Source organism: Onychostruthus taczanowskii, unplaced genomic scaffold (assembly GCF_017590055.1).
Source record: "Onychostruthus taczanowskii isolate IOZ18803 unplaced genomic scaffold, ASM1759005v1 scaffold13, whole genome shotgun sequence".
Classification (NCBI taxonomy): Eukaryota; Metazoa; Chordata; class Aves; order Passeriformes; family Passeridae; genus Onychostruthus; species Onychostruthus taczanowskii.
Genome location: NW_024498462.1, coordinates 7,162,864 through 7,179,958, shown reverse-complemented (window position 1 = coordinate 7,179,958; position 17,095 = coordinate 7,162,864). Strand labels below are relative to the sequence as shown.

General features: G+C 40.8%; 1 protein-coding gene across 1 annotated transcript; it reads left to right on the top strand.

The window, feature by feature from the left end:
* The first annotated feature begins 2 nt into the window (after window positions 1-2).
* On the top strand, window positions 3-16,316 carry COMMD5 (COMM domain containing 5). Its single transcript, XM_041396440.1, has 7 exons — window positions 3-153; window positions 2,238-2,398; window positions 3,517-3,545; window positions 7,334-7,384; window positions 11,374-11,469; window positions 13,172-13,247; window positions 15,797-16,316. The coding sequence occupies exons 1-7, from the start codon at window positions 3-5 to the stop codon at window positions 15,896-15,898; spliced, it is 666 nt and encodes a 221-aa protein (XP_041252374.1). The 3' UTR covers window positions 15,899-16,316.
* Window positions 16,317-17,095: the final 779 nt, after the last annotated feature.

The following is a 17,095-nucleotide window of genomic DNA, read 5'->3' as shown; positions in this document are numbered from 1 at the left end:
CCATGGCGGCCATGGCGGCCGGCGCGGCGCAGGGGCTCGGCGAGGGCGGCGGCGGCCGCGGGTTCCTGGGCCCGCGTGTGCCGGCAGAGGTGGAGGCCATGGCCAGGGGCGTGCAGGACGTGGGCAAGGAGACCTTCCGGCGGCTCCTCAAAGGTAGGGCCCGTGCGGGGCCCGCGGGGCGCTGTCCCGGCGCGGAAGGGCCGCGCTGCCCCCGCACAGGGGCGCGAGGAGTTCCCGGGGGATCCCGTGGGCAGGAGCCGCGTTCCCCGAGGAAGCCGTGGATCCTCTCGGGAAGGCAAGGACAGCTATTAGAGAGCTTCCAGAGGAGATCCAAGAGTGTGGGGAGAGGCCATAGGGGGGAAGCCGTGCGGACTGAGGTCACCTGGAGGGTCCTGGAGGGGTTCGGCCTGGAGGGAATGAAGGGAGACCTCAAAGCTGGCTACAGCTTCCTCACGAGAGGCTGCGGAGAGATGGACACCGATGTCCATGAGTTTTTCATGAGTGCCCTCTCTGGTGACCAGTGACAGGACACCAGGGAACAGCATAGTGCTGTGTCAGGGCACTTCAGGTTAGCTATGGGGAAAAGATTCTTTCCCTAGCAGGTGTTGGGCACTGGAACTGGCTCCCCAGGAAAGTGGTCACAGGACCAGCGTGACAGACTTCAAGGGATGTTGGGACAGTTCTCTCAGGCACATGGTGGGATTCTTGGGGTATCCTGTGCAGGGCTGAGTTGGACTCAATGATCTTTCTGGATCATTACAAATCAGAACATTCTGTGATTATGTGACAGCTGGAGGGCTGCAGCTGCAAGGCTGCAGCTTCCTGAAGCACTTCCCATCGCTTTTCCCAACAGGAAGCTAGATCTGAGCTTTAAATAAAATGAGGAGCTTGATTCATTGTATTCTACAATTCTGTGAAATCTGTGATAATGAGGAACAGAGTTCTGCAGCTGTGGATGGCCCCTAAAGTCATCTGAGTGCTGTTAAAGTCGTTCCTCTCTCATCCCTGTGTCCCAGAGCCAGCAGCCCAGTCACTGTCAGGTTGTGTGTGACAGTCAGAGACACCGCTGGCATCTACAGAACATGCAGGAGACAATACAGCAACCCCAAGGTGCAGGTGTCCTGTTGAGGTTGAGGCTATAAGATGGGCAATGACTGATTTCATTTTTGTCTGTGAGGCTTCTCCCTGTAGTGAGAATTTTCTCAAGGCACCTTTGACCATCAAAATCAAGAGTTACACAGTTGAGTAAATTAGGGTATGTAAAACAATCATGGAATAATGGAATAGTTGATTAGTGGAGCGAAAGCACAGGTTGCTGGAGGGTAGCTTCTGCCCAGCATGGTGTGACCCTGGCATGTTCTCTCAGCTAACATATTGTCAGGAATTTCCTTTTTGATTTGAAGGACTCAAAACATCTGGTAGCTGGTTTGTCTCTAAAAGTGTTGCTGCACAGTAGCAGAAACAATGTGTTCAGGGGTTCCTTGTAATACTTGAAATAATAAAGCTGTATATAGGCAGAGGCATTTGGGACAGAGGTAAGTACACATGTTGAACTATATTTGCTGTCTAGTGTGGGGACATAGAGACTGAAAAGCCTTTTCAGTGCCAGGAAGCCTGACTGTATGGGTTTAATTTTGGTGTAAGTTATCCGGTGCTTTTGGGTGTGCAATAAATGCTTCCTACCATAGCAGGGTCTGACACTCCTTCAAAACCAACAGCCTGGAGCTGGGGCAGTGACCCCAGTGCAGGTCCCCCTGCAGTGGGTGGGCACAGCCTGCCTCTGGGTATGCAGAGCTGGCACAAATCTCCCATCACTGCTGCTCTTGTTGGCCTGTGACTCACAGTTTGCAGGGCTGCAGTTTTTCCTCTGAAGGTTTTGTAATCTTTGAAGATGTGATGGATTTCAACACTGTTTGTCTCCATTGCTCTTGCATTTGTACCAGGTTCGTTTTCCAATGCTGTTGCTGTTACTCTATTGCTAAACAAAGACTAATGTAAAAAATGAGATGCAGTTTCATGTACCTGGTCAGTTCACCATGTAAAAACTGCATGTAACAGTATCTGAAAGTTATCCAGCCAGTGTTATTGCAGGCTCTGCTACACTGTCTCAGTGATTGATTTAATTTTTGTCTGTGAGGCTTCTCCCTGTGGTGAGAGTTTTCTCAATGCACCTTTGACCATCAAAGAGCTACACAGTTGAGTAAATTAAGGATCTTGCTTTGCTTTCTTATTCACAGTCACTGTTAATGCATTGGAAGGAAAAGACTGCAAGGAATCTGTCAGGCTGATTGCAGAAAGTGCTAACCTCTCAGAAGAGCAACTTGCTTTCCTCATTTCTGGCATGTACACCCTCCTCCGAGAAGCATTGAGACTCCCCTTATCAACTTTCAAACAAGAAGTAAGTTCTGGGAGTACTTGGAACCTTGATAAGGTAAAAGCTGCGTCAGACACAAGTCACCATCTAAATCTAATTTGCTTGGGTGGGAAACTGCACATAAAAATGATTCTCCAAGTTAAGGTTGTTGGAAGAAACTGTTAGAAATCTGGAACTTATTATTTCACTTGTTGGGTAGATTTAGACTGAGCTTTTTGAAAAAATATTTAAGCTTTAGGGAAAAGATTCCTGTATCTATTTATGCTTCAGCATCTTGTTCACTGTGCATGCTTGTTTTCGCTCATAAATTAAAACTGCCAAAGAAATCATAGCAAAATGTTATTTCACAGGCATCAACACTCTCTCTTACTCTAACTGGGTGTTCACACATACCACTCATTTTTGTCCATGCTTTTAATTTCTCATATTTGTTTGCCTCCTTTGTTCACATTTCTTCCATAGAGGAAGGAAGGTATTAAGGCCAGAACAATATAGTGGAATTTGGAAGAAAGTGCAATTTCCACTTATTGGATGTCTGGTGTGAATATGCACATACCCACCATGTTCCCAACCCCTCTCCCTTCTTCATGGCTATTTTCTTCATTTTTCATGTTCCTTTACCTTACAATTTTCTTTTCTCATTTTTATGTGTGTGAGCCACTTCAGGGTTTCTAGTATCTCTTTTTTAAGATACAGCTTCATATTTACCCAGGCATACTGGGAAAGCTTCCATATTGCAGGAAATCTAGTGGAAGTATGCATTTAATATTCAGACCTTATCTTCTGCCATTTCCTTTTTCTTGTCATTGTTTAAACAAGTTACTGCAAAATGTATTTGAGAATAAGGGCACACAGTTACTGTAAAAGAAAAATGTTTCTGAATAGCTACATAAAAGAAGTATCAGAGGCTGTTGGTTTGAAAAATAAAGGCTTCCAAGATATTTAGGTCTTTAAATCACAACTTGATTGAACACTTCTGAAAATTATTTTCAAAATATTACCAGTCATTTCAAAACTACTGGCACTCAAGTCTAAAATTTTTGGGGAGAGATACCAGATAAGTAACCACTATTGTGTCAGTAAGAAAGAAATGATCATTTAAGACTGTATCATGTAAAATTTCATCTTCCTTGTATTTTTAGGTTTTTAAAGAAGACCTGAAGGAGCTCAGGTAAGCCTGTTTACACCAGTTCATTAAATGTTTTGGGTTTTTTTATGGCTTTTATGCTTCCCCAAATTAACTTTTTTATGCAAAAAATTTGGTACAAAAATTACCTGTAAATACCTCTTAATGCATCTGTTGCCAAACATCATGTAAAGCCAGAGGAAAAAAAGAGGTGTTGTGTAAGACTTGATTTAGCACTGAGCATGAGCAGTTTTATTTCACCTACTGGGGAGAATGATCTGATTTATTCTGCAATGTAGGTTATGCAAATATGAGTGACCTTCTCTCGCCATCCCCACCTTGCCCTGCAATATTTTTTTAAGTGTTTGGTAAGACAGTGGTAGCATTTCAGAAGTTAAGAACTGCCCTACTTCTTTCCTTCTTTGAAAGGTCAATGATATAATGTTCATGAAACCCTACCACCATGTTCAGCTATGATTTCTCGTGCCCATTACCCAAGAAATCATGACCTTTGTTACAGCCTTCGACAAAATCTATATCAGTTTTCCATGAGTGTATCTGAAGGGATCATATCCTAAAAGCCAGAGATCAGATGCTAGTAATATTTATAGGTTTTCCCTTATTTCTATATTCAGTAGCAACGAGAAAATAACAGCAGTTGATGTTTTCTTCTATAGTGAAACCTCTGCAGCAAGGCTTATTTTTTAAAACACTATTTTTGCACATTTCTTTAACATTCTGATTTCTACCTGGGAGAAATAGATGTTTGTCTTTTTTCATCCTTATTTGTCCATTAACCTGTACATTGGCTTTCTCCTCATAAGCAGTTAAGTCATAGGCATAATTTACTTTATGAGCAACTTCAGGCAAACTAAAACTGCAGATGTAATTTGGATTAAATCAATGAAAGGTAGCATTTGGGCCATAGTGAAAGGTGCCTTGCAAGTTGATACAGTTTTGTCTGTGGCTCAGTGCTGGAGTTTGTCCTGCCTTTTGTCTTGAGAGCTCAAATGCAAGCTGCTACCGCTGCCACATTGTGGAGTTCACACCCAGGTTAAAGTAGGTCAGTAAGAAACTGATGAATTGCTTTTGGCCCAGTGGGAGCTGGTATCTTCTGAGGTGCACACAGAATGTGCCAAGTTTGATTATAGAATAATGAAGAATACTAAAGCTCCATGCCAGATTCTCTGGGGCTGGGTGAATATTCTTCTTCTGAGCAGTGGAGAAAGTTGGTATAGGAGTGTCAGAAGTCACTGTCCAGGCTGGCTGTGTCTAGAAATGCAGACTCCCAGGTCCCTGTCCTTGTCATTTGACCCACTTCAATGACTTAAGCATTTGTATTCTGTTTGGGAGTTTTTTTCTCACTTAATGGTTTATTCATACATTTCACTGAGACACTTTTCAGTCTTGGTGATCTTTTTTATATTTTTTATATCGTGATACATCTTTTTATCTTACTATTCTGGTTAATGTGGCTGATCTAGCAGCAATAGTTGGGTAACTGCATTCGTGCTGCTTGCTGACTTGAGTGTTTTATGTGCTGCTAGTTGCTGCTATGCTCCCATTATTCTCACAGTATTGGGACTCTTCCTAACTTCTATCTTTGACCTTCTTACTTCCTATGAGTAGCTCTCTTCACCTTGTGGCTAAATTTTTAGAAGACTAAATAGCTTATTCTGCTCTCAAGCTGTGATAGTTAGAAATTTGGTAGCATCTTTAGCACCTTCAGTTCCTCTGGGAAACATAATTTCGTACATTTCCCAATAGGCTTGGGTTTGGAGATTAAATACTTGCTTGTTTTCAAAGCACTTACTAATTGCATTGAGACACTTAGCCTGCTGAAGTGGCCATTCTGTGACCAAGTGCACAAAGAACATGGCATTGGTTGGACAGGGATGTCTTGGCATTATTGATCCAGTGTTTGGGCAGGTATTTTGCCTTTTAAGGCAGAAAAAGGGCCTATAGCCCACTTTTTTGTTCTGTCTTATTTTAAAAGGTTTGAACTTTGTGCCGTGTAACCTTATTTTTTTTTTTTTTTTTACTTCTTGCATTCTGTTTTGGTTTTTTTTCAGTGAATCTGAAGCTTGAGCTAATTCTGCCCATATAATATCCTGTAATTCTCAATTTTCTGGTGAGGCACCTGATCTTGGCTTCTAGTTTTGATGAAGAGAGAGACTGGAATACATGCCCAATTCTAATTAACTAGATCAATATTACTAGTTTAAAAGAGTTGGAATTCCTTACTTCTTAGCCTGAGTGGCTGAGCCAGTGGGAATAAATTCACACTAAATTGTGGGTGCTTTTTTTTCCCTCCCCTCGCAGATTAGTTAATAACTTTATGACTCAGGCAAAGAACATGGGATTGAGACATCTTCACACATTTCTTGCCCTTTGAGTCCCTTCCTCAGAATGTTCCAATGACAAGTGATTGCTATCTGTAGTTCAGGCTGAACTGTGCCATGTTCTGTCTTATCTGTGTCGTGTGTGACTGGCCTCATGTGTGCTGCTTGAGCCAGGAACAGAATTTTTAGCAAGATCATTGACTGCACAGCAAAAATAATGCAAACTCAAAGGTAGTGTTAATGCTTCTGCTTTAGTAATGCTCTTGAGTCAAGCAAGTGTTGTGGTAGGTATCATCATGATCATATTACAGCCCCCTGTCTCCAGCTATTCCACTGCATAGTCAGGATATCCAGTCAGTGTCAGGATGGGCTAAATGATACACTTGCATGAAAGTATAAGTAATGTTTGCAGAAATAGTCTTGTCTCTTCTGAAAGTCAGACTCTTGCAGCCAAAATACACTGTTCTAGTGCTTGCTAAAATGAATTTGTTTTTATCCAAGCACTATTTAAAAATGTGGTTTAACCCCACTTCTCCCTTTCTGAATTTGAGCTGTAGTAACTGCTGTTTCATCATCCTGCTGTGTGAGTTGATGAGTTGTTTTTTCTCTGGTCATTATTCACTGTAAGCTCTTTAGGACATATAACTTCCTTGTCTGCTTTGATTTTTCTTTGATACACTGCTGTGTGTCTCACCACTGGTGAGTAATGTCTCTGGGCACTGATTCATGGTGAGTGCTGGATTTAACTGTGGCAGCAGCAGTAGTGACTTCTCCCACTTGTCCAACCTTCCTCTCTGTAGGAGGTTACTGTCCCTGTGGCAAAGGCAGCTAGTGGCTAGTGTTTGCTCTGTGGTCTTTGCAATTCACAGCCTGATCTATTGAACTGAAAATCAGCAGAAGCTTGTTTGTAAGGAAACAGCAGTGTCAGAGAAATGGTGAAGGAGTGGAGAGGTGTAGAGTAGGTGGATTGTGTTAGTCTCTTCAACCAGTCCTCATGTATGCTCCTTTTGTAAGTAGTCTTTGCTACAAGGGCCTCTGAATTTTGAGGGGCAATTCCTTCTGTGTTTGTTACACTTGAGGTGAAAGTGAAATGAAACATGTAAGTCTGGGATTTTTAAAAGCATGCATTGCTGGCCTGCCTTCTGCACTTGTCAGAGCCATCAGTGAATTTTTTCTTGACTTTACTGAGAGAAGTTAAGCCAATACTGGGTTCTTTTGAAATGCAGCGTTTCCATACAAGGTAGGATGGGAAGATGTAGCACAGTTTTTAGGGTTCTTGATATATGAACACAGGTTGTCCTTTTGAAATCCCTGACTGAATCAATACTGAAGTGCTTACATAAGAGCTGGCAATTTTAAGCAGTGGAAGATGGAAAATGTTGACACATCTGTTGTGTTCTGTAATTGATTTAGGGTTTTTTTTCAGGTAAGGCCATATAACTGTGGTCACAAAAAAATCCCTAACTGTTTTGTCTTGCTCTTCTCTTTCAGAATACCAGAAGATTTCATTGTGGACTTTTCCAGTGTAGTCTTTGGTAACAGGTTAGTGTTTTCATTGTGCAGACAGCAGGGCTGCACAGAGTTCTGCTGACACAAATCCTTGGTATATTGAAGGAACAGCAATATTTTCCAAATTAATGAGAACAAGACTTATCCTATTAGTTTGATTCAGCACAGTATGATGTCCATCATGCATGGCAATACATGCATTGAGTAGCTTTCTTGCCAATTTTCAGTTTTTCTGTGTTCATCAGTTTTTGTAATATTCTATAGACTGTGAGGTCAATCAATACCTACAGATGAAAAATGCAGTGCAGAATTATTCATTTTTGCCATCATTATCATTGCAAGTTATAGCAAAAGAGGCAGGCTACAGAAGCCCTCTACCTGCTCTGGTTTATGGCAGCTTTCTCAGATAGCATTTCTCAAGTCTTAATGTACAGTTCAGTTGGGAATTCACTCTAAGTGACTTGATGACAACATATCTGAGATATCAAGTGCTCTGCCTGCTGTAATTCACTTTTTAAGCAACATTCCTCAGTAACTCTAGAGTAAGTTATAAATTGAGAGCTTTTTGTCCATTCTTGGGATTCCCTTTTTCTAGAAGTTTCTCTGCTTGACCATATTTAGCCTATTCTGCATCTGGAAATTCAAAATCTTGAACATTTTGCATATGCAAACTTGTGCAGGGTGAAGAATTGGACTCTCATGATCATTGTGGGCCAAGTTTCCTTCTTGAAACTTGAGGTCACTCAGCACTTGACATCACTAACCCAATGCTGCTTCAGATTCTCTGCATGGAATCCAAATAATCATAGTTATGGTTTTTCAGTTACCCTCAAGGGTCTGAGTGCTGCTACCAAAGCTAAAAATATTTTTCATTTCTTTGATTAAGATCTTGGCTTACAGATAAAGGTTCTTGGAGTAAAAATAAATTCAGTCATCTCGTCTTTTCTTTGCTCTTCTGTTTGAATTATAGGTGTTAAGAATGCAAAATTCATGGTTGCAAAGTGGAAATACTGCTTGCAGTAGGAAAGGAAGATAAATTTAGATATAATTTGAAGCATGCATGATTGTCTGTTTTCTACTGTGAAATCACGATGCTGGAAAATTTAGCTTTTTCTCATTTTGCAAGCTGTGATTATCCAGTGTAATCTTGCTCTGTGTTTTGAGACCAGAGAAAAACACCTCAGGTTTGATTTTTAGACAGATCTACTTCTACAATCTTAAATGTAACACTGAATCATACATATGCTTATTGAGTTGTAAATATATATGTTTGTGATGGTAAGAGATGCATTAGCATGTGATCAAAAATTCAGTAATTCAGTATGAGGTAGATAACCCAGAAAAATCCATTTTTAATACTTTTCCTGGCATCTTATCTTATTTTTGGAGTTCTTTTCATTAAACAACAGCTCTGAAGTATTTGGCATTTGTATTTGTGTCCCCACAGTTCCATCAAGCTGTGTAGACTGAAAGAAAAACTTGCCACATCAAATAACTACATGAAATTAAAACTGTCTTTAAAGGAAAGGAGAACACTAACTTCACCCTCTCTGGATGTTTATAATAAATGCACTGCTTTTTTTTCCCTAATGGTGTAGCTTTAGTTTCTACCAGGAGGGTGCATTCCATGTGCTAATTGTCAGCATTTCACACGTACGAGTTTGTTCAGCCTTCCAACTCAGTGGCCTGCTAGGCATGTCTTGTTATGTGCATAGGGAACCATCAGAGCTTGTCTTTAGTTTTGATACTGGTAGATCAGCTGCTGCTCCAAATTCTCTTAATCTTTCATTTTCGAGTTGCATCCTTTAGCAGGTGGTGTTCTTTTCACCAGGTGCATCATCCTTTCCACCATAGCTTGTGTGGTCTCTAGAATGGTCTCTACCTGATCCATGGTCTTCTACTTGTTCTGGCTTCTGCCTTCTGCACAATGTGCTGACAGTATAATGCAGCTGCTGGCACAGAGTGTTTACAAAATGTAATTATAGGCTATAGGTTTTGGATATAAGATTCATTGAGTCTTTGCTGCTCCATTTTGCTATTCCGCTCAGAAATTAGTGGCTTGATTTAGTAGCCTGTGTAATTTCTGTGTGCATGTTGGCCACTATGCACATTCTGTCATCTTTGCAGGATTCTTGCAGTTCCCATTGTGGTCTTGTCCAAGCTGGGATGGTCCTGACAGAAGCTTAAACTGAGCTATAGAAGCTGTGACTCTTCCTAGGAGAATGGTACAGAAGTGCAGTCCTGACCAGAAATAAACTTTTGTGTTTGACCACAGAAATGCCATCTCTCAGCAGTATTCAGAAGCTTCCCCTCTGTTTGGGAGGTCACCATTTCTGATCTTTCCCACCACGGCTAATTAGAGTATCTTTCTGTTTTTAAAACTCCTTTCTTCCCCCAGGGTGCTGGTGCTGCAGGAGTGGACTGACTTCCATCAATGGGAGTTAACATGTCTTAAGGAAACTGTAGCAGTGTGGCTATTTTTAGGGAAGCTCCAACTTAAGCAATACTCTGGCAGCAGCTCTCCACTGAGGGAAAGGCCTGTTCTTACTGTTTAATCCTGCTAATGACTGTTCTAGACTCCAGCTCCTCATGGCTGCACCCAGCTGTGGTGACCTACTTCCTATCCAGGAGCTGACAATGAGTAAGAACCAGCTGATCTACTTTTTTTTGCTCATTTCTTTACTGTGCTATTAGGAATGTCTCTCACTTCTGACACCACCCAACCTCCCCTCACCAAAGAGATAAATTCTTTCTTATATCACCTTTGCAAAATGCAGGACACTTGGAGGATCTCAGCCTGTGAGTCCTGTGTACCTTATCAGATCATTGATCTTTCTGGGCAGTTTCTAAAGGCCCAGCTAACTTGCACACAAGAGTTTCAGTAGTGATGTGAGACTGCCATTCCTACAGTGCTTGATGTGTTCAGAGAGGATTCCTTTCTGATGCAAAGTCTGTAATTAGATTATGTCTAGCACCATGGATAAAGGAAGTAATGTTTCTTATCCTGCCCTTAGTGGAAGTACTGGAGTAGCCTTGAAATGTACCATAAATAAATTCCAGGGACACAGGATGCTTAGAGGAAAAAAAAAAAGAGTAACACGAAGTCCACCTCCTGAATAGACCTCAGCACAGTGACCTCATTCTGAAATTATTTCTGCATGTATATCTAAGAGTGAATGGTTATTATGTATTTGTATCAGATTTGCCATTTAGTTATCCAGAACTTAGCATGTTGTTAAAATTTTGAAAATTGTCAACCACCTGAAGTTTAATTGCTGTTAACTGTATTTCCACACAGAAATAAACCAGGACTTGATCAGCCTGATTCTTCCTGCAATATGAGTAACAAATGAAATGCTTGGCTTCTTACACATTAGCCTAGGCAAAAATATTGAAGGCTGAGCTGGGGTTGGCAGTGAGCATTATGTAAGGAACTTAAAGTTTGTAAATTTCATTGCACCAACAAGAACCACTGTGGGGTTTTTTAAGTATGCTTCAAAATACACTCAATACACTGATACTATATTTTAAAACATTGCTGCTAAATACTAGATGGCTTTTGCTGAAGAAGAGCAGTGACCTTATGCAACTGTTTTGTCTAAGTCATCTGTCTTGTCTCTGCTTGCTTGTTCCTGTTGGATTTGCATGAAGGTAAGGATATGTTTGCAAGTCCTTTTCTGTGCCTCACAGTTGCATATAATTGAAATAATAGGTATTATAGGCCAGCCACCACAATGACTCTTACTCAACTTCATAGCGACATCAGTTTACTACAACTATACAGTCACTTGGTCTCTTTTTTCAACATGGACCATAGTTAAGCTTAAAAAAAGGGGATAATCTGAGCACAACTGTCTTAAATCCACAAAAACTCTGCTTATTCAGACCTTTTCAAGTGAGGGCAGATGTAGGAGAGAAGCAAATTCCGGACAGGTTTGTACTGAGGAATCCTATTTTCTCTTTAGATTGTTTCTTCTTTATGAATTTACCTTGCAGTCTCTTGTTTCTGATTCTCTCTTCAGGCGTCCCACTTCGGAAGGCACAGCTCTGATACAAAGAAGTCGGCTGCCAAGCATCCAGGACTTCAAGTGGAGAGTGGATGTAGCTATATCCACAAGGTATGAAAGAGAATCATGCACATCCATGGAATTATCTAAGATTAAACTGATTTCTTGTGCTGCTTAAACATTTTAATGGGGTCAAAATGTGCCTTGCTATTAGGGATTGGCAGATAGCCTTAAACAGTAAGATACAGGTGGAATTTTCTGAACAGTGTAGAAGTCAGTGTATACAGACTTTACTGCTGGTAACATTACACTCAGAATTTGAGTCTCTTATTTTAAAACTTAATAGAGCTGATACAAATCCACAGGTCCTGGTGATGATGGCATAAATTAGTCAGATTGAGCCTCAAGCAGCTGGGCAAGCTCTTAGTTCTACTGAAAAGGGGAGGGTATTCATCTATTCAACTTCTCAAGCAGACCATCATTTTTTGCATCATTTTTTGCACATGTTAAATGAATTTCCATCTCTTGTACTCTGCTTCTACAAAGAGAAGTTTCAGAACAGCACCTTTACTCTGCCATGGTTATGTAACTGGTCATTGAACTGCCTCCTAGTTTCTTTCACAGCAGGAGTAAATGCCTTTGAGATCATCCTGCCTGTGCCTGCAGTGAACAGCTTCTTACCATCTGCCACAACAGGGGCATGTGGGGGATGGATCTTTAGCTAGACCCAGAAGAAAACAGAAACTTGTTATCTGTGCTGTTTGGTCTCTGTCTAGTCCTAACCAGGACAGACCAAGCTGAAAGAAATTAGACGATCCAGTCTTTGTTAGTCGTGTCATTTGTTAGCATGATTGACTTCATGTTGCATGTCTGAATACCTGCATCTGGGAGAGAGTGCTCTCTCTTTGCTGCCAGGGAGGCCCATGGCTGAACAGGAATTGTCTTCCTGAAATCAGGAAAAAAAGCTCCCATGAGAAAATTGGAATGGCCACAAGCTGCTGGTTCAAGTGACTTTCTGATGAGCAATGCTTTAAGCACCACACAGGTATCACTCTGTAGAAAAAGAATCTATACTGAGAAGAGAGCAAAATGTACAGTAAACATCCTCAGGCACAGTGCTTCCAAGCTGAAAGCAAATCCTATGATTTTTTTTCCAAACAACACAGGAGCAATACGTTACCGGTTTTTGTTTTCCTTCCTTTTAATTTTGTTTTCAGTTAATCTTCCCCCTGGGATTTTTTGTTTATTATCCAGCAACAGCCTCTGCAGGGAGGTATGGCAGCTTTGGGCTGTAGTGCCTGTCTGTACCTGAGCAGGCTTTGGCAATGTCATTTGATGGAAGCTGCACAAGAATGACTCATTTCCCTTCTTTGGGTCATCAAATAAAATAACACACAAATTTAGGATGAAGCTTGGAAGAGGTTGATTCCCCAAATGAGGTGGCAGTTGAACGTATGAGGGAATGGAAATGATTAATGCAGCATGGTGAACTGCATAAGAAAACTGTGCATTATTGTTAGCAGTACTTGGTCAGCTCTTATCCCTATCACAGTTCCACTAAATGAATTATGTAAAAGTGAAAATGCTCATAAACTTGCAGTTACTAAACTATTAGCAAAATGTTAAGTCTCAATACTGAGGTAAATTGAACAGAACTGTTGTGTTCATGAGTTTCCAGCCAGACTCTGTGACTGAAATTACTCATGTTCTGTGTAAAGCCTACATGAGCATCTAAAATTGTTAATGTGCAATGCTGTACTCATCACACTGCTGATCTGTACTGCTGCAATCCTAATGATGTAAATAATTTCAGTTCACTGGCCCGTGCACTGCAGCCATCCATTCTGATGATGATGAAGCTTTCAGATGGGACAGCTCATCGCTTTGAAGTAAGTCTGATTGCCATAATAAATAAGGAAACCACTTCTAGTTCTATTTAGAAAATTGAATTATTACTTAAAATACTAAAGCTTTTGTAAATGGTGTGTTACCATTGGTTGGTTTGCTTTGGAATCCTTCATGTTCAGTGTAGCCACATAAAATATTGAATTAAATACCAATCAAAATAATTTCATACCTTGTTCCTACACATGTTCTGCTGAACTGCAATTTATTAGAAGAATATTAATTACTGGAAAGCACTATTACATAATATCTGGTTTGATTAAAAGTCATGGGGTTGTTATGAACTGTAACCTTCAGACCTGATGGTGGCTCTGGAGGGCAGGAAAATTACTGGGGTAGTTTATATAATGTATGATACACTTCTAAACCTTCTGCATTTGGCAGGGAATGGTAACATTCTTTTCTAAGACAGAGGTAGTTTTATTCTTTTTCTTCAGAACTGTTCTGGCTGCTAGAAAGTAAAAAAAAAAAAAAAAACTTCTTGCTTGTTACAGGATTAGTCAGTGGCAGTATTTCTGACACTGTACCTAAAGGCTTGCCAGAAGATGGCATAAACTCTTCCATAATTTTAACCTTTGGAAAGGAATGCTATTTGTTCTATAAATAGCCTGTTGGTACGTACAGGAATTCAATGCACAGCAGGCATTGTTACTTTTGAACTCTGTACAGATTTTGGCTTCAGTTCTCTCATTAGTAGTAGTCTGGAAGAAGCACCTGTGGGTTGAAAGAGGTGGACTGATGTTACTGTTAAATTGTTTTGCAAGAAAACATCTGTTGAGAAGGGCATAAATTCTAAGGGCATAAATTTGCTACATTGCAAACTGTTGAGGGTGTCACTTCACAGGAGATCAAATTTACCCCTCTGGACAGTCCAGCCCAGAGCATCCCATACACTGTATTTGAGGACTTCCATGGAACTTAAATGATGCCATGGACTTCAGGTTAACCCTTTACAAAAGGGTAAGTTTCACTTGTGAGAATAAAATCTAGTTTATTCCCACTTTAATTCCCACTTTAATTCCCACTTTATTGCCTGGCATATCATGTCCAGTGTTGGTCTTAGTGCCATTGTTTCTGACTGTTTTGGTTTGATTTTAGGGCTTCTTCTTTGGTTTTTTGTGGGTCTTTTTATTGTTGTGAGTCTGTTGAAGACCCTTTGTTATTCTGCAGGGGAGATGTGTTTGTCCAGCACATGCAGGAGTGCAGGTATCTGATAACAGTGTGCTTCTCCTAGAATCAGCTCTTTGCTGTTGCTGCTTGGATCTGAATGCCAAGGGTGTGACTTCAGACAGGATTTCTAGATCTGATGAGTGGTCTTCCCACAGTTAGCAGCTCTTTAGGATAAACTTGTGTGTTGGTTTGAGGTACCATATGCAAGTAAACATAGTCCTCAGATGTTCAGTTTTCCTGTTTTCCTTTATTTGAACACATTCAGAATGTCCTGCTAACTAGCAGGGCTTATGTAAGATGGTAAGTCCAGAAAATAATTCTGTTGTGAACAGTTTTAAAATGTGTATAGCACAGGGAGAAGTTACACTCTTTGGTCCCCATTTGGTATTTTAATCACAGTGTGGCTTCTGACTGAAGCTGTTTTTTTAAAGCAGTGGGAATTGCAGCATTTTGAGTCTTGTTGTATATATGTCAAAAGTGAAAAGGACGTGGTGCCTTTTCATGCATTTCTGATGTATGTGGAAAATGCAAATCAGGTGTTGGATTCCTCTCATATAATTTGTATCTGTGTAGAGTGGGCAGAAGGATGACAAGGGTCTCTGCCAAAAGAACTGCTGTCTTCAGTGCAGTCAGAGTAAATTAGGCAGTTCTGTGCAGACTGTGTGGGACCAGCCAGACTGCACTGGGCACTCGTGTGAGCATGTGTTTGTGTACTGCACCTGTGTCACCAGTCTGTGTCACCAGTCTGTGCCTGCACTCAGCTGGGGGCCTCTGTCTTCACAGATAAGATTTCCATCCCCTGGGCTTCTCAGGCTTGAAATGTAAAGGAGAGTCTGTGAGTCTCCTACCCAGCTGAAAACGGTTTGTGTGTTTAACCCTAAATCTTTTGCCTTCCATGCATAGTGGAAGTGCCATTTGTTCTTGAGGTTGCTGCCAAGTGTCTTCCCTCAAGTCTCAATTCCCTTCTCTTGCAAGTTTGGACGAGCAGAATATCTTGAATTTTTTGCTTGAGAATTCTGTAGTCTCCATGACCTTCCAGATGTCTTTCCTTCCAGTCCATGACTTTCATATCACCCAAGCAGCTCTCAGTTTACATCCTTGAGTATTTCCTTTCTCTCATCAGGCAGTACAGGAAATGTACAATCTAGGTGTCATTTCTGGTTTTTTCCCACTCTCCTTTTCCATGTGGATTTAGTTGAATTACCTAAATTTTATTAACCTTAAATCCTTTGTCTTAAGTCTGCAAAAATTCAGTGTTTTAAGAGACATTGGCCTTACACTGCAGACTGTCCCATGTCCAAGGCATGCCCTAGTCAAGTTCCTGAGATGTCTTGTGTTTTCTAACCTGAGCATTCTGTTTCAGGTGCCAGTTGCAAAGTTTCAAGAACTGAGATACAATGTTGCCCTTATACTGAAGGAAATGAATGATTTGGAGAAGAGAAGCATACTGAAGATCCAAGACTAAACACTTTTAAATTGGGAGTTTATGGAAGAGATCTGAAACCCTCAGCATGTTTTGTGAATGCAAAACAGGGGACCATCACCACTTTGCCTCTATGAACTTCAATGTGGCATTTATGATGTCTGCTGTAAATATTTTTTTTCAATTCAAGTGTTTAAAAGCACAAGCTCTTTTTGTAAGACTTAGAAAAAACAAAACATTTATGTAAGAAAAAGTATAATGCTCTTTGTGAACATTTTTGCATGATTCATCAAAACTTTTTTTTTTTAAATAACTGTCTTAATAGATGTAAGAGTCATTTATTTCTGATTATGATTCATAACTAATTTTTTTGAAACTGTGCTACCGGAAGCCCTATCAATGTGTATGTATCATAAGAAAGCTCTGCATTATTTCAAATAAAAATAAAATAACAAACCCACTCCTGCCTTCTAGTATGACAAATGTGATCTTGAGTTTTGCATAAAATCGTTGCCTCATTTCTTACTAAGTGGCTATGGTTGAGCTATGGATAGTTAAAGGCTAATTTGGAAAGAAATTGGAAGACTGTGGATCAATGAAGAAGTATCATCTGGGCTTCCAGGACTAATTCCATGGAATTACAGCAGTGGAAAGGTGAAATCTATTTCTTTATCTGGTTGATCAGAATGGGCTAAATAGCCGTAATCTCATAGTTTTGTAACTGGAGATGCCTGCCTCTTGTTTCGTGTGTTGCTTGTGTGTTTGATTCCATGAAATCAGCTGACATGACTAGGCAGAAACCTCTGGCCCTGCAGTGGTGGTGAGCAGCAAGAGGCAGAGATCTTGTAGCCCACTCCAGCTCATCAGTCATGCAGGCCAGACCCCAGGATGAAGGGGCTGCCTACAAGTGGGATGGAAGTTACAGGTAGGAGGATATCCAAGCCCCCAGGCTGAGACAGCAGTTAAGCACAGACTCAGTTTCCTGGGCTGCTCAGGCAGTTGGACTGGGTGGTCATTGTAGGTCACTCCCTTTGTACTGGAATAGTCTGTTCTGAGTTACTCCTTTGGCCCGTGAGTTTACCTTGGAAGGACTCCCTTAATGTGAAACGTTGTTCAAGTCTCATTTAAATACCATGCAGCCACATGTATGTCCCTAAAAGCTTTGCCAAAAAACCATGAATTCCTCACTCCTTGCCTGAATGAATTTTCCCCAGCAGCAAAGACAGGGAGGCTGTGAGC

Bases quoted from the DNA above. Each gene is read 5' to 3' on its own strand.
- COMMD5 (XM_041396440.1), top strand. From the start codon at position 3: ATGGCGGCCATGGCGGCCGGCGCGGCGCAGGGGCTCGGCGAGGGCGGC. The intron at 3,546-7,333 runs GTAAGCCTGTTT...CTTCTCTTTCAG, and splicing joins GAAGACCTGAAGGAGCTCAG to AATACCAGAAGATTTCATTG. The intron at 11,470-13,171 runs GTATGAAAGAGA...AAATAATTTCAG, and splicing joins GATGTAGCTATATCCACAAG to TTCACTGGCCCGTGCACTGC.